The following is a 22,465-nucleotide window of genomic DNA, read 5'->3' as shown; positions in this document are numbered from 1 at the left end:
CCGGCGTGGGTGGGGCGGCCGTGCCCCTCGGCATGTCCCTCCTGCTCCCCGGGGGGTCCGTCACCCTCCCGCCTCCATGTCCCTCCTGCTCCCCAGGGGGTCCGTCACCCTCCCGCCTCCATGTCCCTCCTGCTCCCCACGGGGTCCGTCACCCTCCCGCCTCCATGTCCCTCCTGCTCCCCGCGGGGTCCGTCACCCTCCCGCCTCCATGTCCCTCCTGCTCCCCGGGGGGTCCGTCACCCTCCCGCCTCCATGTCCCTCCTGCTCCCCGGGGGGTCCGTCACCCTCCCGCCTCCATGTCCCTCCTGCTCCCCACGGGGTCCGTCACCCTCCCGCCTCCATGTCCCTCCTGCTCCCCGCGGGGTCCGTCACCCTCCCGCCTCCATGCACCCTGACCTCCTGTTGGCTTCCCGGCCGCCCCGGGCCCCCACAGCATCCTCGCAGAGCTGCAGTCTGAGGTACAGGGAGCGCCTGCTGCTGGCCTCTGAGGAGCCCCTGGTGTTACACGTGGGAGACGCCTTGGGGGGTTTGTCCTTAGCCCCTGCAGGGCTCGTGTCTGTGTCCCCAGAATCAGCCTGCTGGTGGGCAGCATGTGGAAGGGGACTGTGGGAGGTGACCAGGGTTGGATGTGGTCATGAGGCCTCATGGTGGGGTCAGCCAGAGACCTTGTCTTTGAGCAGCCTTCACCGGAGCCCAGCCCAGCTGGCTTTTGAACCAACTTTCCAGGCCCCAGGGCTGCTAGAGTGAGCATCTCATTTAAGCCTCTGACTTGAAGGTGCTTTGGGTAGGGGTGAGGATTCAAACTCAGGGACTGGATGCTGTCCTTGAGCTATTTCCACTCAAGGCTGGCATTTACCACTTGAGCCACAGCTCTACCCCTGGCTTTTTGCTGGTTAATTGGAGATAAGAGTCTTGGGTTTTTCTGCCAGGCTGGCTTCAGACTCCAACCCTCAAATCTCAGCCTCCTGAGTAGCTAGGATGACAGGAATGGGCTGCTGCTTCATCCTGGGGCCTGAAGTCAGGGCCTGGGCACTGTCCCTGAGCTGCTTTTGCTCAAGTCTAGCACTCTACCTCTTGAGCTACAGCTTCTGGCTTTTTTTGCTTATGTGGTGCTGAGGAATCGAACCCAGGGCCTCATGCATGCAAGGCAAGTGCTCTATCACTGAGCCACCTTCCCAGTCCTGGGAACCACCACTTCTGAAGGTGCTTTGTTACAGCCGTGAGATGACCAAAACACCCCTGCTCTGCAGTGCAGCCCCCGCCCCAAGGACTCACACGCATGACTGAGTCTCAGTAGTCTTTGCTTCATGGCTGATTGCATGGATGTGCCCAGAGACGCTCGACGGGTACAGGGAGGACAGCCAGTCAGCAGCCCTGCCAGCTTTGTGCAGACCCGCTTCACGCCACGAGTGGACTCTTTCCAGAAAGTGTGCAACCCTGCACCCATCCCTGCCAGAGCTCAGAGAAGACACTGCCTGGCCTGGACAGACCTCGCCTGTGCACCTCTTCCAGTCCGTCTGACGGGTGCTCTGCTGGCCCCTGTCTTGGCGGGGTCTCCCTCACGGGTGGCCATGGCCAGGTCCACACAGGGGATGAGCAACGCCGCCATCTGCCGTTCGTGTGGTGGTCTGTACACCAGGACCCCGGGAGGCGGGAAGCTGTGAGGTCATGGAGGGGCGGCGAGCACGGCTGGCCCAGGAGCTGCTACGTGAGGGCGTGTGTAGCCCAGCCTCAGTAAGAAGGGCATCTCCTGCAGGTGGTGCTGGGTGCTCCGGCCCCCTGGTGGGGAGGCGCTCAGCCTTCATGGGAATGTGCAGTCAGAGGTCTGGAGACAGGAGACACAGGCCCCAGAGGGTGCCCCTCAGGCCTGGGCACGCCACACGGCACCCGTCCTCACAACCGTGAGGAGTCCTGGTGAGCTGCCATCCACCAGGACACCCGTGCCACCACCTGACGCTTACAAACCCGTTCTGTCCACCTGCTCTCCATGTCATCAGAAGCAGAAACGCAGACCTCTCCGTGGGACTCTGGGGTCAGGGGGCTCATAGGTTTGAGGAGCAAAACCTCAGAAGGGAAATGGCATCAAGGTTACTGAAATCACCCTGAAGGTGGCATGAAATGGGTGCAGAGGGAACACTCTAAAGACCAGCCCCTCCCTTCGCCCACAGTACCGGAAAGGAGAGGAGGCTGCGAAGCCCAAAGGCGGGTCAGCCTCGTGCTAGGAGCTAAAGAGGCTGAAGCCTGCAGCGCCAGCCTGAGCAACTGAGCAGCTGAGCTGGCTGTCAGGGAGCCTGGACTCAACCTGCCCGCATCTGCTGCCGCTGGGATGCCAGGAGCCGCCCAAGGCAAGGCCTCAGGGTGGGCGGGGTCACAACCTGCCCTCAGACACGAGCGAAGTGCCCTGAGGACTCTGCCAGGACGGGCGGTGAGGTGAGAGGTCCTGAGCAGGACCGACACCACCCTGCTGCACCGCAGCCTCAGAGGTGCAGGCCTGCTGTGCCGCTCCAGACGCCAGACTCTGAGGCATCTGCGTGAGTCTAACCCATGCCCAGCCACAGCCTGGACCCAGAGCCATGGCTAAAGGAACCTGGCCTCACTGGCTGGCCAGAGGTGTAACACCGGTCACCATGGCCACCCCACTGCCCTGCGAGATGCAGCTGTATGAAGCATTCGTGGTGAAACACCGATCTGCATTGAGCTTGGCTGGAAGGCCACCCGGTGCCCCTGAGCCGCTCTGCACCATGCCAGCTCCCAGCCCAACCCAGAAGCCTGGCGGTGCAGAACAATGTGCAGACGTGGTCTACAGATGTGCACCCCACGGCCCACGGGAAGAGGATCTGGCTGTGCCCGGCCCGAAGGCTGGTGCCACAAGAGGGGCTACGCTAGCCCGAAAGCTGGCGCCAGAAGAGGAGCTTCGCTGGCCCGAAGGCTGGCACTCGCCAGTAGAACCAGTGTGGCATGTTGAGCCTGTTAAGGTTTGACCATGAAATGCCCTCCACAGGTGCAGGTGTTGAATGCTGGGTCTCTAAGTAGTGGTGCCATTGCGGGAGGTTGGAAGCTTCAGAAGACGGGACTGGTTGGAGGGGGGGATGCCCAGGGGTGCTTTTGTCCTCCTCCCTCCCCTGCCTCTCTCTGCCTCCACCAGGAGGAGGAACCTACTCTGCTACATGCTTCTGCCACAACACTGTGCCCAAGAGCTGGGAGCTAATGGAACCACAGCCACAGGAAGTCCTTCCCTGGACTCTGTTGGTGCCCGTCGCAGGGGTGAGGGCCACAGCCAACACTCAACCCTCCTCTCCATCAGACAGCAGACAAAAGGCCAGTGGTCAGACAGCCACCGCTGGGAAGCAGAGGACAGAGGCCTCAGGAAGAGGACGGCGTATGGACTCCCAAAAGGACAGCAAGAGTCCTGTGCCCTCCACAATGGCTGCCCTGCCCTGAGAGCATCCCCTCTTGAGCGGTCACCCTGCAGGCCGATGCTGGTGCCAACCTCCCCCACCGATGGCCCAGAGCTGGCTCTGCAGCAGGCATGGCACAGCTGGGAGGCTGACTGCGGGTGGTGACCCATCAGCACTACCTATGCATGGGGCCATGGTGGAGACGGTGCCGTGCAGCCCGGGCGGAGGCGGTGCCGTGCACCACGGGGCGGATGGGGTGGAGGCGGTGCCGTGCAGCACGGGGCGGAGACGGTGCCATGCAGCACGGGGCGGATGGGGCGGAGGCGGTGCCGTGCAGCACGGGGTGGAGACGAAGGTGCCGTGCAACACGGGGCGGTGCCGGTGCTGTGCACCACGGGGCAGAGGCGGTGCCGTGCAGCACGGGGCGGAGATGACGGTGCCGTGCAACACGGGGTGGAGACGGTGCTGTGCCATGCAGCACCGGGCGGAGGCAGGAGACAGCTTTGCCAGCAGGAAACATGAACCTTGCACTCCCATCCTGAGCCCCAGGACATCATTCGGGGAGGACGAGTTGCAGCTCTGTGTCTCAGTCCCTAGCTGGGGAGGCCTGCCCTGGAGGGTGCTGAAGAGAGGGAAGGGTAGGCCAGGGCCCTACCCCCAGACTGGCCAGCAACTGCCCTTGACAGGCGGCCTTTCCCACACCTTCCTCCTCTGGACGCATGGACGACCCCTGGGCTGCTGTCCGCCCCAAGGAGCAGCCCCACAGCTAGGCCTAGCGGCGCCGACTGCCGGCCTCCCTGAAACAGTCCTCGGAGTCACCTCCTGATGATGACTGCTGCTGTGAACCTGTGACCGGGCATGGGGCAGGATGATGGTGTGGGGTGGACGCGGTCGCAGTGCACGCGGCAGGCTTTCCTGCTGCTGGCCCGTCTGGCCAGATGGGGAGGCCTCCTCCCTCCTCCACTGGGCAGGGTTCAGGGCTCCACCCTTGACCTCTGCAGAGCCCTGGGACACACAAGGGACAGGACCAGCTGCTCCCCCAGGCTGGGCTTCTGGGCCTGTGCAGGGCCTGGGAGTTCAAGTCCGCCAAGTGGAATCACTGCACCCTCCAGAAGCTTCCAGGGGGTGCTGGTCTGTGGTGCTGACTGGAGGAGGCAGCACAAGGCCCCTTCAGCCGGGGAGGACCCCCTCCACCGCTCCCTTCAGCCGGGTCCTCCCGGCTCCCTCCACCGCTCCCTTGGTGGCAGCTGCCTCATTCACCCCGTGCCCGTCCACAGACGCGGACCCCAAGACTGAGGCACGGAAAGGTACTTTAAATGGCTGGGGGTTGGAGGTGGGCACAAAAGTATCCGATGGCCAGCTAACTGGCCAGTGGCAGTCTAGTCCATCTCGGCTGGGCTCACAGCCAGCACAGGCTCAGGAGAACCCGGGACTCCGGGGTCCTCGGGGGGCAGGGGCCTCCAGGTAGGACCTGGGGTCTGAGAAGGGGCCTGGTCGGGCCCAGTAGTCCAGTGCTCGAACCCGGTAGGAGCCAGAGACCACAGCAGAGTCTAAAAACAAGGCAAATGTGGTCTGGAGTGTGTACCCTAAACCACCCCAAGAACCTGAAACCCCATTCCACCAACACGGTACCCAAGGCCCGCAAGGGACACTGGGCGTACCTGGGCTGAACACAAAGAGGTTAAAGGTCGACGGCTTCCTGCTGATGGGCGTATACACCTTGCCATCCTGGGCGAACTGGACCTCATATGTCCACAGGCACCTGGAGGGACAGAGTCAGGACCGAAGCGGGGGTGGACACAGGGGTCACTGGCCCCTAAAGTCCTGCTTTGTGGACAGACCGATTCCCTCCGGCCCTCTTCCATTCTTTTCCTGGCTCTCCCATGAGAACAAGCCACACTAGCTGGAGGGAGAGAGCTGGAACCTAACTCTGGCTTTCAACGTCCTGTGTGGAAACCCACGGAGGAGCACACAGGTGGACCAGGGGTGTATGGGAGGGGGGTGCTGTGAGAGGCAGAAGTGTGCAGCCAGTGGTGGAGAGGGCTGGACACCACAGGAGGCGGGGGGGGAGGGTCAGGGATGGGCAATGGCCCACTCACGCACTTGGAGTCCACGAGCTCATCCGACCAGACCAGAACCAGCTGCCCGTGAGTCAGGGGCAGCACACGGAGCCGGCTGACCTGAGGGAGAGAAGGCTGGTGAGGGTGAGGCGGCCGGCCCAACGGCCCATGGGTGGGGTGGGGGCCTCCACCTGCCTTGCCGGGGGGCTTGGAGGGGCGTGCGCACACGTGCAGCAGCAGGAGGGAGGGCAGCGGCAGCTCGCGGTGCAGGACCAGGCGGCCCCCGCTGGGAAAGGGGTGCGGCACCGCAACCACGGGGTCCTGGGGACCGAGCACGGCATCGGGTTAGTGAGAGGTTCCGGGACTGAGGCCGGCTGGCCGCCCCCCCCTGCATCCCCCCCCCCCGCACCCCTCCGCAGGGGGGAACCTCAGCTGCTCGCAGGAGGCGGAACTGCGCGGCCGACGGGAAGACTGGCCGGCCCAGGCGCTGCCACACATGGTCTGGGCTGCAGAGCTGGTTGTCCAGGTAGTGCACCACATAGACGAGGCCTGTGGAACCCACTCCCAGCTCACAGGCCCGGCCCTTCCGGGTCCCTCCACCACCCGGCCCGGGGGCGCTCTGTGCAGGGCTGCTGACACCCCAGTGCCCGGGGGCGCTCTGTGCAGGGCTGCTGACACCCCAGTGCCCCGCTCACCCGGCCCGGGGGGGCGCACCGTGCAGGGCTGCTGACACCCCAGTGCCAGGGGGCGCGCCGTGCCGAGCTGCTGACACCCCAGTGCCCGGGGGCGCGCTGTGCAGGGGTGCTGACACCCCAGTGCCAGGGGGCGCGCCGTGCAGGGCTGCTGACACCCCAGTGCCAGGGGGCGCGCTGTGCAGGGGTGCTGACACCCCGGTGCCCCGCTCACCCAGCCCGGGGGGGCGCTCCGTGCAGGGGTGCTGACACCCCAGTGCCCGGGGGCGCGCCGTGCAGGGCTGCTGACATCCCAGTGCCCGGGGGCATGACACCCCGGTGCCCCGCTCACCCGGCCCGGGGGGGCGCTCCGTGCAGGGGTGCTGACACCCCGGTGCCCGGGGGCGCGCCGTGCAGGGCTGCTGACACCCCGGTGCCCCACTCACCCGGCCCGGGGGTGCGCCGTGCAGGGGTGCTGACACCCCGGTGCCCCACTCACCCGGCCCGGGGGTGCGCCGTGCAGGGGTGCTGACACCCCAGTGCCCGGGGGCGCGCCGTGCAGGGCTGCTGACACCCCAGTGCCCGGGGGCGTGCCGTGCAGGGCTGCTGACACCCCGGTGCCCCGCTCACCCGACCCGGGGGGCACTCCGTGCAGGTCCAGGGACACAGGGACGCTGTGGTTGGGGTGAGCACGGATGTCATCACTCGCGTAGACCAGCACTGTGGCACGCCAGGCATCAGCAGTGTCCTTGGGGTGGTGGACGCTGGCCAGAACGCCCACTGTGTGGTTGCTGCTCAACACCTCTCCAGCCTGCGACACCTGGGCCCAGAGCTGCTCCCCGTCTGCAGGAGTGGCCCATTGGGGACGTCACCACACATGACCTCTCCTGCCCAGTGCCTGGCTCCCGTTGTCTGCTCCCCTGCTCCCCCTTCCTTCCTTCCTTCCTTCCTTCCTTCCTTCCTTCCATTCTTTTTCTTTTTCTTGTCAGTCATGGGGCTTGAACTCTGGGCCTGGGAGCTGTCCCTCAGCTCTTCAGCTCAAGGTGGGTGCTCTACTGCTTGAACTACAGCACCACTTTCAGTTTTCTGGTGGCTTATTGGAGATAAGAGTCTCATGGACTTTCCTGCCCGGGCTGGCTTTGAACCATGATCCTCAGCTCTCAGCCTCCTGAGTAGCCGGGATGACAGGCCTGAGCCACCGGCGCCCGGCTCCGCTGCTCTTTCTATGGGTCAGTCTCATGGCCTCGTCATAGAGCAGGAGGAAATGAGAGCAGGGATTTGGGTGACAAGCCCTGACACTGACACTGCTGGACAGAACATGCTTGCCTCCACCAGCCCAGCCACACTCCCACTCGGGCACACGCGCAACTCCCAGCCACACTCACACACGGACACGCGCGGCTCCCAGCCCAGCCTGCACACACTCGCACACGGGCACGCGCAGCTCCCAGCCCAGCCGGCACACACTCGCACACGGGCATGCCCGGCTCCCAGCCAGCACACACTCACACACAGGCATGCCCGGCTCCCAGCCAGCACACACTCACACACAGGCATGCCCGGCTCCCAGCCTGCACACACTCGCACACGGGCACGCCCGGCTCCCAGCCTGCACACACTCACACACGGGCACGCGCGGCTCCCAGCCTGCACACACTCGCACACGGGCACGCGCGGCTCCCAGCCCAGCTGGCACACACTCGCACATGGACACGCCCGGCTCCCAGCCTGCACACACTCGCACATGGACACGCCTGGCTCCCAGCCTGCAAACACTCGCACACGGGCACGCCTGGCTCCCAGCCTGCACACACTCACACACGGGCACGCCCAGCTCCCGCCCAGCCTGCACACACTCACACACAGGCACGCCCGGCTCCCAGCCTGCACACACTCGCACATGGGCACGCCCGGCTCCCAGCCTGCACACACTCGCACACGGGCACACCCGGCTCCCCTCCAGCCTGCACACAGGGTGGCCAGGGGGGCGTCTCACCCAGCAGGGCCAGCAGCCCCATGGCGGTGAGCACCGGCTTGCGCAGCAGCTGCACGTGCGGCGGGCAGGTGTTGTTGACCTGGAAGCGCGCCGTGAGTGTGCGCTGGGAGAACGGGTGCGGGTGGTAGCTGAGAAAGGCATTGTCGTTGCTGAGGAGAGCGTACCGGAAGGAGGAGCTGGAGTTGGCAACCAGGAGGTTCTGATGCTGTGAGATGACCTGAGGGCAGGTGGAGAGTGACTGGCAGCTCCCGCCCCACGCTCCCAGCGGGAGCCCGGGCTGTGCCTCCCAGCCCACAGGCCCAGGGGAAACGCACCTTCACCACCATGGCTGCATAGGTCACGTCTGCCCGCCAAGGCTGTGGCACAGACCAGCCCACCAGTGGGTCTGCCTCGTCGTTGTAGATGGGGGTGTCCTTGAACTTGGGGAAGAGCTGCTGTATCTGCTGCACGGCGGCCACTTCCTGCTCCAGGATGGCGATGGAGCTGCCTGAGCCCTGCAGGCAGCACCGGGCTCAGCGCCACCTCCGGCTGCTGGCAGCAGCGGGTGGGCCAAGCGGGGGGCAGGCACCTTCTTGTGCAGGGAGATGTAGTCCAGCCGAACGCCCACCTCCCCAGTGAAGAAGTTGGTGCCGTTAGCACAATGACCCAGGAGGCTCCAACACAGCGGCGATCGAGGCAGGGGGTGGAAGGAGTCGCCAGGGCCGCCCAGCCGCAGGGCAGGGCTGGCCGCTCGCAGGCCCTCGGAGCAGGCGTCATAGTAGTTCAGGAAGCCTGGGCAGAACCATGCTAAGGGCCTCAGGGGTGCCAGGCCCCCTCCACACCCGCCCCACCAGACACGGCGGCACCCACCTTGTGCGGTCATGGACACGTTGTCAAAGTCATGGTGATCCGGTTCATTCCAGGTCTCAAAATTCCACTTGGAAACCTGTGCCAGTCCGTATCTCCCTGCACAGTGCCCTGCTGGCATGAGGGCTCCGCCCCCAGCCCTCAGCACAGAGCCCACCCTACACTCCTAGGGTTGGGTGCCCAGGGAGGGGGTCTGGCTGTGACAGGGGTCTGACTGGAAGTGGCCTCCACCAAGAAGCCCTGACTTGGGGCGGGGAGGGGGGCAGTAATGGCGGAAGACGGCCAGGTGGCCTGGGTGGGGTGGGCAGCCTGCCTGGGTTTCTCCTGTACCCCACACCTATGTATCTCCTGGCCAGGAGAGAGACGAGGTCCTTCCACTCAAACACCTGCTGCTTGTCCTCAAAGTCAGTGAAGTGTCCCGAGGGGCTGCCCATCAGCTCAAAACCTGCAACAGAGGGGTGAGCGCCGGCTGCTCACGCACGAGCCGCCCAGCTTGTGCTCCAGCTCCGTGACAACGCAGTCGGTGCTGAGTGGAGGCAGGACTGCTGCTCACCAGGGAGGAGCTGGTGCTCCTCGAGGAGATCCAGGTAGGAGTCCAAGTGGGTAAAGTTGTAGCTCAGGTCCTGCCCAGATGACTTCCTGTGGAAGGATGGTCAGTGATGGAGGAGAGCCCCAGCAATGGTGGCCACATCGAAGCAGGCACAGGGAGCCCAGCCCTCCGTGGGCCTTCCGGGAGAAGGCCCTAGCACTGTGGAAGCATGTCACCCAGTCTAATGTGAACGAAGAAGATGAACGACTTGAAATGGGGCTCAGGCCAGCCATGACACCTAGTGGTAAGAGAAGCAGATGGGTCCTGGAGGAAAGGTACAAGAAGACACTGAGGAGTAGGGTGGACAAGGGACAGCTGATCCAAGAGCGGGGCCAGTGGAACCCAGTGGACATTCTACCCTGCTTCTCTACACTCAGAACATGGTCCCAAATTTGACCCAATACTCTCCTTTCCCTCCCAGACTCCAAGAGGCAACCTGGATGGATGGACAGAAAAGAGAACTGGAAGCCTCACAGACTCCTCACATGCCGATTCCCATGGGGTCCACATTGCAAGAGAGATTGTGTTATCAGACAACGGAGTCTTCTTGTTTGAATTTGTTGTTACTGCAAAGGTGATATACAGAGGGGTTACAGTTATGTAGGTCAGATAAAGAGTACATTTCCTTTTGTTGTTGTTGTCGATCATGGAGCTTGAACTCTGGGCATAGGCACTGTCCTGGCCTACTTTGCTTAATATAAATTTTTTCAAGTTTTTCCATTCCTCATCAATGAGACAGTGACACTCTTCTGAAGATAAATAGGAAGCCCAACAGAATGGAAAAGTTTTTTACCCACTATGCATCAGACAAGGTCTTCATATCTAAAATATACTTAAAGCTCTAAAAGTTAGCCTGCTTAAAAAAATAACCTCTCAAAAACAGGACAACCCAATTAATAAATGGGCTAAAGACTTAAAGAGAGATTTCTCAGAAGAAGAAGTAAGAATGGCCAGTAGACACATGAAGAAATGTTCAACATCTCTGGCCATAAAAGAAATGTAAACCAAAACAATACTGATATTCCACCTCACTCCAGTTATCAAAAAAAAAAAAAAAAACCCTAATAATAACAGATACTGGTGGGGATATGGACAAAAGGGAACTCTTATTACACTGTTGGTGGAAAAGAAAACTTTTTCAACCACTCTGGAAAGTGGTATGGAGGGTCCTCAAAAGACAAAACCTAGTTTCCCTGTGACCCAGAAACTCCAATCCTGGGCATTTATCCAATAGACCACAAACAAGGCCAGACTAAAGCTACCAGCACAACCATGTTCACTGCAGCATTGTTTACCATAGCCAAGTCTTGGAATGAACCCATATGCCCCTCAGTAGACAAATGAGTCAAGAAAACGTGGAATATATACACAATGGAATTCGTCTCATCCATCAGAAAGAATAACATTGTGCCTGTATCTTTAATAAAACACCAGATGGGATGAAGGGTTCAGAGTTATCAGAGAGGTGCCATCAAAGCCTTGCCAACTGCAGGGACAAGCCAGAGAGGAGAACAAGTAACCAGGTGCCCTGGGGTAACCAAGCGTCAGGCAGGCAGCTGGCAGGCCTGGTGCAGTGTAAGTTGTTCACCCAGAGGATGCTCCCTGGGGTCTTGAGACACTCGAAGATGTGGTGTCTTCTCAGAGGAGTGCCGCCGTTGGGAAGTTCCCCGTGCTGGGCAGGTTTGTGAGGGTGGTGGTCTAGGGGAGGTCCCTGGTGTTTAGGAGTCTGGAGCCTGGGGAGGAGCCCTGGGCCCGGAGTGGAGCGCCAGAGTGCCGACCCTGGGGAAGGGCCAATCCGAGACCCAGGTGAGCCAGGGAGCCTGAGGGTTTCCTGCCGACGTCCCCCAGAGGACACGGGGCCATGTGCCAGGGCAGCACGGGGAGGGGGCGGCCAGCACAGCGGTGTGCCGCTCCTGTTACAGGCCGGCCATCCCAGGCCCGGCTCCCGCCCTTCCCGTGGCCCTGGCGTGCCCGGGGCCCGCGCTCCCACCCCCGGCCCCTCCTACCCTCGCCCCAGGTCAGCCCCGCCGTTAAGTCCTGGGATGAAAATTAACACAGCCGCCGTGATCCGAAGCTGCAGAGGCCGGTTCTAGAAGGATCGCAGCGGAGCCGGTGCCCGCACCCCGGGCGCGCCAGGCCTCCGGCAGGTGCCCTGGTCCCCGGCCTGCCGCCCCCGGCCTGCGCGCCCCCGGCCAGCCGCCTCGCCCCGTCCCCGGTCCCCGGCCTGCCGCCCCCGGCCCCCGGCCTGCCGCCCCCGGCCAGCCGCCTCGCCCCGTCCCCGGCCTGCGCGCCCCGTCCCCGGCCAGCCGCCTCGCCCCGTCCCCGGTCCCCGGCCTGCGCGCCCCGTCCCCGGCCAGCCGCCTCGCCCCGTCCCCGGTCCCCGGCCTGCGCGCCCCGTCCCCGGCCAGCCGCCTCGCCCCGTCCCCGGTCCCCGGCCTGCGCGCCCCGTCCCCGGCCTGCGCGCCTCGCCCCGTCCCCGGTCCCCGGCCTGCGCGCCCCGTCCCCGGCCTGCGCGCCCCCGGCCAGCCTCCTCGCCTCGGTCCCAGGCCTGCAGCCCCGCCCCGGCCCCGGGAGGGGCGGGCGGGGCGGGGCCCTGCGGGCACGGACCGCTGGGGAGAGGCCCGCGGACACGCGAGCCCCCAGGCGCGGGCGCGCGGTGGGCGTGGCCGGACCGCACAGGGGTGGGGGGGTGGGGGGAGGGCGTGCACCTGGGTGCGGGGGGAGGGGAGGCTGCAGGGCGATGCCAGGCCTGGGCAGGGGGAGGGGGGTTCGGGGCAGGGCAGGGGGAGGGGGGTTCGGGGCAGGGCAGGGGGAGGGGGGTTCCGGGCAGGGCAGGGGGAGGGGGGTTCCGGGCAGGGCAGGGGGAGGGGGGTTCCGGGCAGGGGGCAGGGCAGGGGGAGGGGAGGCTGCCGGGTGATGCCAGGCCTGGGCGCGGTGGGCAGTGGCAGGGGGTGGAGGGGGGGGGGGTTCTGCGCAGCCTGGGCTGGACGTTCTTTCCACAGTCTCTTTGGAAGCAGTTCTGATCGGGCTCCAGAGCTGCCTCTTCTGTCTGTTTCCATCAGAGGTAGGGATACAATGTTTCCTTTCCAAATAGGAGGAAGGGTTACAATGTTCCCTTTCCAAATAAACATACTCAAAGGTTTTTAAATCCATTTAGAGATCACAAAAGGCTAGCCAGGCACCCGGTGGCTCATCAGGCCTGTCATCCTAGCTACTCAGAAGGCTGAGATCTGAGGATCACAGTCAAAGCCAGCCCAGGCAGGAAAGTCCTTGAGACTCTTATCTCCAATAAATACTCAGAAAACCAGATGTGGTGCTGTAGCTCAAGTGGTAGAGTGCGTGCCTCGAGCTGAAGAGCTGAGGGACAGCGCCCAGGCCCAGAGTTCAAGCCCCACGACCGACAAAAAGAAAGAAAGAAAGAAAGGAAGGCAGGCAGGCAGGCAGGCAGGCTGTCACCAGGAGAAGTGTGGCGTCTAGGGGCAGTGCTGGCCTGCAGCCCTGCCTCCATGGGCCTAGCAGAGTGGAGTCTGCAGGTCCACACTGGGGGGGAAGGGGGACTGGACACGGCCACCCTCAGCATTGACCTCGGCCCACGAGAGACCAAGCAGAAGGATACCCCACCCCACCCCCACCCCCCTGCTTCAATCCTCACGTGGCAGATACAACCCACTGCATGCTCACCTTCTACACTCAGACCAGGCTGGCAAGGCCTGGTGTACATGCTCACCTTCTACACTCAGACCAGGCTGGCAAGGCCTGGTGTACATGCTCACCTTCTACACTCAGACCAGGCTGGCAAGGCCTGGTGTACATGCTCACCTTCTACACTCAGACCAGGCTGGCAAGCTTGGTGTGCATGCTCACCTTCTACACTCAGACCAGGCTGGCAAGGCCTGGTGTGCATGCTCACCTTCTACACTCAGACCAGGCTGGCAAGGCCTGGTGTACATGCTCACCTTCTACACTCAGACCAGGCTGGCAAGCTTGGTGTACATGCTCACCTTCTACACTCAGACCAGGCTGGCAAGCTTGGTGTGCATGCTCACCTTCTACACTCAGACCAGGCTGGCAAGGCCTGGTGTGCGTGCTCACCTTCTACACTCAGACCAGGCTGGCAAGGCCTGGTGTACATGCTCACCTTCTACACTCAGACCAGGCTGGCAAGCTTGGTGTACATGCTCACCTTCTACACTCAGACCAGGCTGGCAAGCTTGGTGTACATGCTCACCTTCTACACTCAGACCAGGCTGGCAAGCTTGGTGTACATGCTCACCTTCTACACTCAGACCAGGCTGGCAAGCTTGGTGTGCATGCTCACCTTCTACACTCAGACCAGGCTGGCAAGCTTAGTGTGCATGCTCACCTTCTACACTCAGACCAGGCTGGCAAGGCCTGGTGTACATGCTCACCTTCTACACTCAGACCAGGCTGGCAAGCTTGGTGTGCATGCTCACCTTCTACACTCAGACCAGGCTGGCAAGCTTGGTGTGCATGCTCACCTTCTACACTCAGACCAGGCTGGCAAGGCCTGGTGTACATGCTCACCTTCTACACTCAGACCAGGCTGGCAAGCTTGGTGTGCATGCTCACCTTCTACACTCAGACCAGGCTGGCAAGGCCTGGTGTACATGCTCACCTTCTACACTCAGACCAGGCTGGGCAAGCTTGGTGTACATGCTCACCTTCTACACTCAGACCAGGCTGGCAAGGCCTAGTGTACATGCTCACCTTCTACACTCAGACCAGGCTGGCAAGGCCTGGTGTGCATGCTCACCTTCTACACTCAGACCAGGCTGGGCAAGCTTGGTGTACATGCTCACCTTCTACACTCAGACCAGGCTGGGCAAGCTTGGTGTACATGCTCACCTTCTAGACTCAGACCAGGCTGGGCAAGCTTGGTGTACATGCTCACCTTCTATACTCAGACCAGGCTGGCAAGGCCTGGTGTACATGCTCACCTTCTACACTCAGACCAGGCTGGCAAGGCCTGGTGTACATGCTCACCTTCTACACTCAGACCAGGCTGGCAAGGCCTGGTGTACATGCTCACCTTCTACACTCAGACCAGGCTGGCAAGGCCTGGTGTACATGCTCACCTTCTACACTCAGACCAGGCTGGCAAGGCCTGGTGTGCATGCTCACCTTCTACACTCAGACCAGGCTGGCAAGCTTGGTGTACATGCTCACCTTCTACACTCAGACCAGGCTGGCAAGGCCTGGTGTGCATGCTCACCTTCTACACTCAGACCAGGCTGGCAAGCTTGGTGTACATGCTCACCTTCTACACTCAGACCAGGCTGGCAAGGCCTGGTGTACATGCTCACCTTCTACACTCAGACCAGGCTGGCAAGGCCTGGTGTACATGCTCACCTTCTACACTCAGACCAGGCTGGCAAGGCCTGGTGTGCATGCTCACCTTCTACACTCAGACCAGGCTGGCAAGCTTGGTGTACATGCTCACCTTCTACACTCAGACCAGGCTGGCAAGCTTGGTGTGCATGCTCACCTTCTACACTCAGACCAGGCTGGGCAAGCTTGGTGTACATGCTCACCTTCTACACTCAGACCAGGCTGGGCAAAGCCTGGTGTACATGCTCACCTTCTACACTCAGACCAGGCTGGCAAGGCCTGGTGTACATGCTCACCTTCTACACTCAGACCAGGCTGGCAAGGCCTGGTGTACATGCTCACCTTCTACACTCAGACCAGGCTGGCAAGGCCTGGTGTGCATGCTCACCTTCTACACTCAGACCAGGCTGGGCAAGCTTGGTGTACATGCTCACCTTCTACACTCAGACCAGGCTGGGCAAAGCGGGGAGCAGTCAAGGTGGCAGAAACAAGAGCCACCGCCAGCTACCTGGGTGTACCCCGCTGTGCACTGTGTGTTCTGTAGGACACCCTTAGCACACAGCCAGGGCTCTGCTCTCCTGGGAGACCCAAAAAGAGGAAGCCAGTCTCCCAGGCATTCCCCTGGGAGTTCCCCAGCTGCTCCTCTATTGTGGGGTGACATTGTCAGTAGCTGCCCACTTGCCAGCTCCCATAGAGCCTTTTTTTTTCCCAGAGAGAAACTACCCACCCCTCCCGACAACTACTGGAAATGGCTCCTGTAGGCCACACTCAGGAGCTGGGCAGGCAGTGGCCTGAGAGGCCTAGAGGTGGGGAGGGGCCTCGTCCAGGCTCCAGCTGAGGCCTGGCAGAGCCATGGAGGTGCTGAGACCCGGGGGCAGGGTTGTCCAGGAAGCAAGATTGACTTGGGGGAGAGCTGCGTCCTGAGCACACACTGCCTCACCTCACAGCATATCGCCCACCACAGTCCACGCCCAGACCCCTCCCGGGGGGAGGGGGGGGCTCCAGGTTGTCTCTGGCCAGCCCTGTGGCCAGACCAACTCCTGGCAGGAGAAAGCATAATCTCCAGTTGAGCAGCTCTGCTGCGGGGCATGGAGGTCCACTGCACTTGACTGCAGGCCCCACGCTAAGGGGTAGCAGGATCCCTGTGCTCCGCTTCGTCAGGAGCCTGCTGCTGCACCCAGTCACCCACCCCAGCCCTCCAGGCAGGACTGCAGCCACTGGTACCTGGAGCCCCTACTCCAGAGAGGCCCACACCACCTTAATTATCTGTGGGCCTCTGATTCTGATTACAGTACAACCCACAGGATTAGCTCACCGGATTAGCTGCTCAGGTAACACTCGATTGTCAGGGGCAAACGCATGACTCAGCTATCTTTGGGGTAAATAATTTAACCGCAGGCCCAGTACCAAGTGCTCCCCCACAGGCCCGCCTCAGACCTGCTGCCCCTGCTCCCCACCTGCTCACCGGAGCCAGAACACTCAGGCGTCCCTCCCACCGGCAGCCTCCAGCCCCGGGGTCCCACAGCCCAGCCTGTGCACCACCTCCAGGTAAGCCTCACCCCTGCACCTCAACGCCAGGCCACAGGCAGACAGGACCCAGATCCCACCGTTTCTTTGGAGGGCACTCAGGCACAAAGCATCTCTGTGCCTAGATTCCTAGGGACTTGGGGTGAGCATCCAAGCACCCAGGGCCCCCTAGGTGCTGGGGTCTGCAGGGCTGGGCACCCACCGACCGCCGACAATGGGCCACAGCCAGCACCGGGTGCTCCAGCAGAACAAAGGGTGTTTGCTCAGAACTGCCACAAGGGAATTTTTAAAACAAGTACTTTGGAACTTGTAAACAGAATGGACCCAAGGCTGCCAGGTGGACAGGGTGGCTTGAGTGCTCTCCAGCACACAGGCAGGGCTCAGTGCTCCAGAAAGGGGCTTTGGCTCTCAGTGTCCCACAGACCTGGAGCCCAAGAGATGGATGTCTGTCATCCCAGCTCCACGTCCAGCTAGCCTGTCAGGCTCCTTCTAAGCTGTTTCTTGTTTCTGTGGTACAGATCTGGCACCACGGTGCTTGGTGGGGGTACAAAGCCCTCCGCCAGTCCCAGGGCCTTTGGTGTCCACAGAGCAGCAGCTGGAGCTTCTGGAGGTTGGATTCTGGTGGAGGCGTGAGGCGGACAATACAGGGAGCTGGGCAGTGGACAAGAAGAAGTTGAAGCTGAGATTTCGTAGCACATCCACCTTTCTCTCTGACCTATGCTGACCGAAACCTGTGTGTGGCTGAGGCACAGCCGTTTCCTCCTCTTTGAGGCGACCGCTGGGATGCCTGAGGTGAATTTCAGGGAGGAGACCCTATGGGTTGAGGCTGAGCCTGGACAGAAGATCTGTTGACCACCTGGAGCACCCCTAACTCACACACCAAGCCACGTGGCTCTGTCATAATTGCAGCTCCTTACAGATAAGAGTTTTGGAGTTCAAAGCCTGATGTCCATCCACAAAGGGCAGCGGGCTAGGGCCTGCGGTCAGGGACAGGTGAGTCTCCTTTCCGAAGCATGTTCCTGGACTCCAAGGCCCCAACCACACCCACTTTCCCTTTCAGGTTGGCCGGTGGGGCTGGTGTGGCAGGATGGCTGCATCCCTGGAGCCCCAGAAGCAGGGTGAGGCACTGGTGCTGGTCCGACGGCAGCGCCCGGTGTCCCAGGGCCTGCTGGAGACACTGCAGGCCAGGCTGATCCAGAGCTGCGCCTGCAGTGTGCCACGTGTCCAGGCGCTGGTGCAGGACCTGATCCCAGCCACAAGCTGGCTGCGCCACTACTGTCTGAGGGAGCACCTGCCAGGTGACATCATGTCTGGGCTGGTCATCGGCATCATCCTGGTACCACAAGCCATCGCGTACTCGCTGCTGGCTGGGCTGCAGCCCATCTACAGCCTCTACACCTCCTTCTTTGCCAACCTCATCTACTTCCTCATGGGCACCTCACACCACGTCTCCGTGGGCATCTTCAGCCTTCTGTGCCTCATGGTAGGACAGGTGGTGGACCGCGAGCTGCAGCTGGCCGGCTTTGACCCCTCTCGGGACGGCCCGGGGCATGGGGACAACGGCAGCACCTTGAACGGCTCAGCGGTCCTGCTGGAGTTTGGGCTGCAGAGCTGTGGGCGGGACTGCCTCGCCATCCGCATTGCCACCGCCCTGACGCTGGTGACCGGGATCTACCAGGTGAGAGCCCCGCTGCACGTGGGCGGGTCTGGCTGCTGGCGGGGGGCCCTGGGCGCCTGCCACCATCAGCAGTGTGAGCCTGGGAGGAGCCATCCTTCAGCCGCGGCCGGGGCCTCCAAGAGGACACAGGAGCGCGGCCCCAGGCCTCCGAGAGGCACAGGAGCACGGCCCCAGGCCTCCGAGAGGCACAGGAGCGTGGCCCCAGGCCTCCGAGAGGGCACAGGAGCGCGGCCCCAGGCCTCCGAGAGGGCACAGGAGCGCGGCCCCAGGCCTCCGAGAGGCACAGGAGCGCGGCCCCAGGCAGGAGGCGGGCAGTACAGGAAGTGTTCAATGGCAGCCCCGTGGGGTGGGCCTGGGTCTGTCTGTCCCATTCCCTTTGTCAGTCCCGTGGATGTGCGGGAGGGAGCTGGGTAGGCAGCGCTTCGGCACTCAGAGACCCAATTCTGAAACAAAACCCAGTTCTGCCCGAGACATGAGTGTCCACGCCAGGATGTGCGGCTGTGTCCCCCAACGTGGAATTAGGCCACAAGCAGGCTGTGTGGCTCAGCCAGCTGACCACGCTCTTTTCCAGGTCCTCATGAGCGTCCTCCGGCTGGGCTTCGTGTCCACCTACCTCTCACAACCACTGCTGGACGGCTTCGCCATGGGGGCCTCTGTGACCATCTTGACCTCGCAGCTCAGGCACCTGCTGGGGGTGCGGATCCCCCGGCACCAGGGCCCGGGCATGGTGGTCAGCACGTGGCTGAGCCTGCTGCGCAGCCTGGGGCAGGCCAACCTGTGTGATGTGGTCACCAGCGCCGTGTGCCTGGCGGTGCTGCTGGCGGCTAAGGCACTCTCAGATCGCTTTCGGCACCGCCTGCGCGTGCCGCTGCCCACAGAGCTGCTGGTCATCGTGGTGGCCACGCTCGTGTCCCACTTTGGGCAGTTCCACAAACACTTCGGCTCCAGTGTGGCTGGTAACATCCCCACGGGCTTCGTGGCCCCACAGGTGCCACACCCCAGGCTGATGTGGCGTGTGTCACTGGACGCTGTGTCCCTGGCCCTTGTGGGCTCGGCCTTCTCCATCTCGCTGGCAGAAATGTTCGCCCGCAGCCACGGCTACTCTGTCCGGGCCAACCAGGAGCTGCTGGCTGTGGGCTGCTGCAACGTGCTGCCTGCCTTCTTCCACTCCTATGCCACTAGTGCCACCCTGGCCAAGAGCCTGGTGAAGACCGCCACTGGCTGCCGGACACAGCTGTCCAGCGTGGTCAGCGCTGCAGTGGTGCTGCTGGTCCTCTTGGTGCTGGCCCCGCTGTTCCGAGACCTACAGCGGAGCGTGCTGGCCTGCATCATTGTGGTCAGCCTCAGGGGGGCCCTGCGGAAGGTGAAGGACCTGCCGGGGCTGTGGCGGCTGAGCCCAGCGGATGCCCTGGTCTGGGTGGCCACGGCCGTCACCTGCATCCTGGTCAGCACGGAGGCCGGGCTGCTGGCCGGGCTGCTGCTCTCGCTTCTCAGCCTGGTAGGCCGCACACAGCGCCCTCGGGCCACCCTGCTCGCCCGTGTCGGAGACTCGGCCTTCTACGAGGATGCCATGGAGTTCGTGGGCCTCCTGCCTCCGCCGGGCGTGCAGGTGTTCCGCTTTGCAGGGCCGCTCTACTATGCCAACAAGGACTTCTTCCTGCAGTCACTCTATAGACTCACAGGGCTGGATGCAGGGCGTCTGGCCACCAGGAAGAAGGAGCAGAGCCTGGAGGTGGTGGTCAGTGAGAGCAGCCCCCCTGATGGCAAACACCTGGGCTCTGTGAGCAGCGAGGCCAGGCTGATGCCCCTGGAAGTTGGTTTCCACACGGTGGTCCTCGACTGTGCCCCTTTGCTGTTCCTGGATGTGGCCGGTGTGGCCACGCTGCAGGCCCTGCGCAGGGATTACAGAACCCTGGGCGTGGCCCTGCTCCTGGCCTGCTGCAGCCCCCCCGTGAGGGACACGCTGAGGAGGGGGGGCTTTCTGGGGGAGGATCAGGGAGCGGAGGATGAGCAGCTCTTCCCCAGTGTGCACAGTGCCGTGGAGGCTGCACGTGCCGGCCACAGGGAGCTGAGGACTGCTGACTCCGCCCTCTAGCAGGGCCAGGGCCTGGTCATCCGTCTCTCCTCCCTCTGGGAGCTGTCCTCCTTCCCCAGGGCAATGCAAGGTCTAGTGGTGTCTGAGAGACGTGACTTTGGCCCATCTCTTCCCTGGAGAAGCCAGAGAAGCCAAACTGGAAGAGTGGTACTTGGAACACGCCCAAGAACCCCACACATTCAATGCTGAGCACCTGGTGTCCTGATGGGCGCTCAGCCTGGTGCTAGCACAAGGCTCCTAGGCCGGCATGCTCAGAAGAGCCGTGTCTGCTTTGACATCCTGTCTTATTTGAAGAGGATCCTGCAAACTATCCCCAGGCCTACTCAGCCCCTGCCCCACTGGGCTGCAGTCAGACATGCAGCCAAGGCAAGACGGTCTGTCTGTGGAAGGCCACCCTCCCCCAGCGCTCCTCCACCTCATGCTGACCCCAGCAGGGCCTCACAGGACAGCCATCCACTCCAGGGTAGCTGCCCCAATGTCAGGGCCAAATGACCGACACAACCTCAGACTGGCTGGGGACAGCAGCCCTGGTCAGCTCAGCCAGCAACGCACAGCATGGGGGACGCACACAGCCCTGTGCTGTGTAGTCCAGCCGCATCTGAACCCCCAGACGACCTTCAGGGAGAAACCACTGGACCAAGAGGCCACCCTCAGCACACAGGGGCCTTGGGGACCCCCGCACAGCCAGCCCAGATGTCCTCCCACCACCAAGAGGGAAATAAACAGGAAGCACAGGTCTGTGTTCCTCAGAGTAGCTCCCATTTTGTGTTCCACTAGGAAGCCCCACCGGCAACCAAGCATGCGCCCCACGTCTAGCCCCGTGAGCCCAGCAGCTCCGCAGCATCTCCGTCCGGGAGGGCCTTTAGCTGGCCGCCGGCCCGCCCTCCCACCCGTACACGCACCTGGCTGTGACAAGATCCAGGAGCCAGTGTGTGCGGACCTGCCTGATGCCACCGTGAGGGACGGCGCCCACGTAGGCGAGGTTCAGCCGCTGGTCCCAGCTGAGGTCATAGCGGTCAGCCTGGCTGTGGGGCAGAGGGGGGCTGCAGAAAGGACAGACAGGGCACGGTTGGTGGCTAGGAGGGAATGGACAGTGTGTACTCCCCCTGACTTGGATAAAGCGCCCCTTGCTCCAGGAAAGAGGTGCAGGCTGCCTCCCACGGGGATGCCTGGCGACTGTTGGACTGGGCTGGGCTGGCCACAGGGGCTGGGGCGGGCAGCGCGGCCAGGCGGCCCCAGAGCCTCCAGGTCCATTGGCTGGGTACTGCGGGGAAGTCCAGGCTCCTCTCTCGGGGTGCGCGCCCCACGGGGGGGGGGGAATCACGTGGTGCCCCTAGAGGGTCACAGGTGCCCACGGGGGTCATGGGGGTGGGTCTCGGGTGCCCACAGGGGCCATGGGGGGGGTCACGGGTGCCCACGGAGGGGGGCTTCCCCGCACTCCAGGCCCGCGGAGCTGGCACAAAGGCATTTCCCGGCGGAGCCCCGGGAGCCCCGGGCCGGCCCCGCGTGGGGCTGAACAGCCTGGGCTGGGGGAGCGCGGCTGGCCGGCCGGCGGGCTCCGTGTCTCCCGGCGGGACGCTCACCAGAAGCCGGTGCTCCTCCAGAAGGGCCGCAGCGGGCGGAGCGCGCGCGCCGCGTCCACGCGCACCAGGTGCGGGGTCTCGGCCCGGGCCGCCGGGGGCGCGGCCAGGAGCGCGGCCAGGAGCGCCAGCAGCGCGGCGCGGGGGCGCATGGCGGGGCGCAGGGCGGGGCGCAGGGCGGGGCGCACGCGGGGCGCACGCGGGGCGCAGGGCGGGGCGCACGCGGGGCGCAGGGCGGGGCGCAGGGCGGGGCGCAGGGCGGGGCGCAGGGCGGGGCGCACGCGGGGCGCACGCGGGGCGCAGGGCGGGGCGCGCGGCGGGAAGCACGGCGTCCGGGAGGCGCCCACGTGACCGCGGGCCGGGAGGGGCGGGGGCCGGGGCGGAAGCCGGGGCCGGGGCCGGGGCGGGCGGGCGGGCGGGCGGGCCACGGGGTTCCTCTTCCGGGCGAGCCCGACCCTGACCTCGGCGCCCCGGCTGGGTGGGCGGCGCCCCCGGGCGGCTGCGGGATCGGCCTGGGCTGCGGGAACGGCCTGGGCTGCGGGAACGGCCTGGGCTGCGGGATCGGCCTGGGCTGCGGGAACGGCCTGGGCTGCGGGAACGGCCTGGGCTGCGGGAACGGCCTGGGCTGCGGGAACGGCCTGGGCTGCGGGATCGGCCTGGGCTGCGGGAACGGCCT

At 63.6% G+C, this 22,465-nt stretch overlaps 2 protein-coding genes across 6 annotated transcripts; one reads left to right on the top strand and one right to left on the bottom strand.

Moving 5' to 3' along the window:
- Slc26a1 (solute carrier family 26 member 1) lies at positions 1 to 20,958 on the top strand. 4 transcript variants are annotated; one of them, XM_042672754.1, is made up of 4 exons: positions 1 to 5; positions 11,456 to 11,462; positions 17,497 to 18,114; positions 18,686 to 20,958. In XM_042672754.1, the coding sequence occupies exons 3-4, from the start codon at positions 17,524 to 17,526 to the stop codon at positions 20,207 to 20,209; spliced, it is 2,115 nt and encodes a 704-aa protein (XP_042528688.1). In that variant the 5' UTR covers positions 1 to 5; positions 11,456 to 11,462; positions 17,497 to 17,523; the 3' UTR covers positions 20,210 to 20,958. The 4 variants fall into 4 exon arrangements, with proteins under 4 accessions (XP_042528688.1, XP_042528687.1, XP_042528686.1 ...); XM_042672753.1 differs by lacking the exons at positions 1 to 5; positions 11,456 to 11,462 and adding an exon at positions 9,525 to 9,537 and having other exon boundaries at positions 17,244 to 18,114; XM_042672752.1 differs by lacking the exons at positions 1 to 5; positions 11,456 to 11,462 and adding an exon at positions 16,107 to 16,457.
- Positions 4,697 to 21,293, bottom strand: Idua (alpha-L-iduronidase). 2 transcript variants are annotated; one of them, XM_042672756.1, is made up of 13 exons: positions 21,112 to 21,293; positions 9,525 to 9,610; positions 9,309 to 9,416; positions 8,975 to 9,070; positions 8,694 to 8,896; positions 8,440 to 8,619; positions 8,126 to 8,342; positions 6,760 to 6,972; positions 5,886 to 6,007; positions 5,654 to 5,779; positions 5,502 to 5,578; positions 5,060 to 5,160; positions 4,697 to 4,948 (listed from the first exon to the last, which is right to left on the bottom strand). In XM_042672756.1, exons 3-13 carry the CDS (start codon positions 9,403 to 9,405, stop codon positions 4,815 to 4,817), a joined length of 1,566 nt encoding a protein of 521 aa, XP_042528690.1. In that variant the 5' UTR covers positions 9,406 to 9,416; positions 9,525 to 9,610; positions 21,112 to 21,293; the 3' UTR covers positions 4,697 to 4,814. The 2 variants fall into 2 exon arrangements, with proteins under 2 accessions (XP_042528690.1, XP_042528689.1); XM_042672755.1 differs by lacking the exon at positions 21,112 to 21,293 and adding an exon at positions 11,567 to 11,674.
- Positions 21,294 to 22,465: the final 1,172 nt, after the last annotated feature.

This window comes from Dipodomys spectabilis, unplaced genomic scaffold (assembly GCF_019054845.1).
Source record: "Dipodomys spectabilis isolate Male_0828 unplaced genomic scaffold, ASM1905484v1 ptg000771l, whole genome shotgun sequence".
NCBI classification, from domain to species: Eukaryota; Metazoa; Chordata; class Mammalia; order Rodentia; family Heteromyidae; genus Dipodomys; species Dipodomys spectabilis.
The sequence above is the reverse complement of the archived record's forward strand: the minus strand, read 5'-3'. Positions and strand labels throughout refer to the sequence as shown.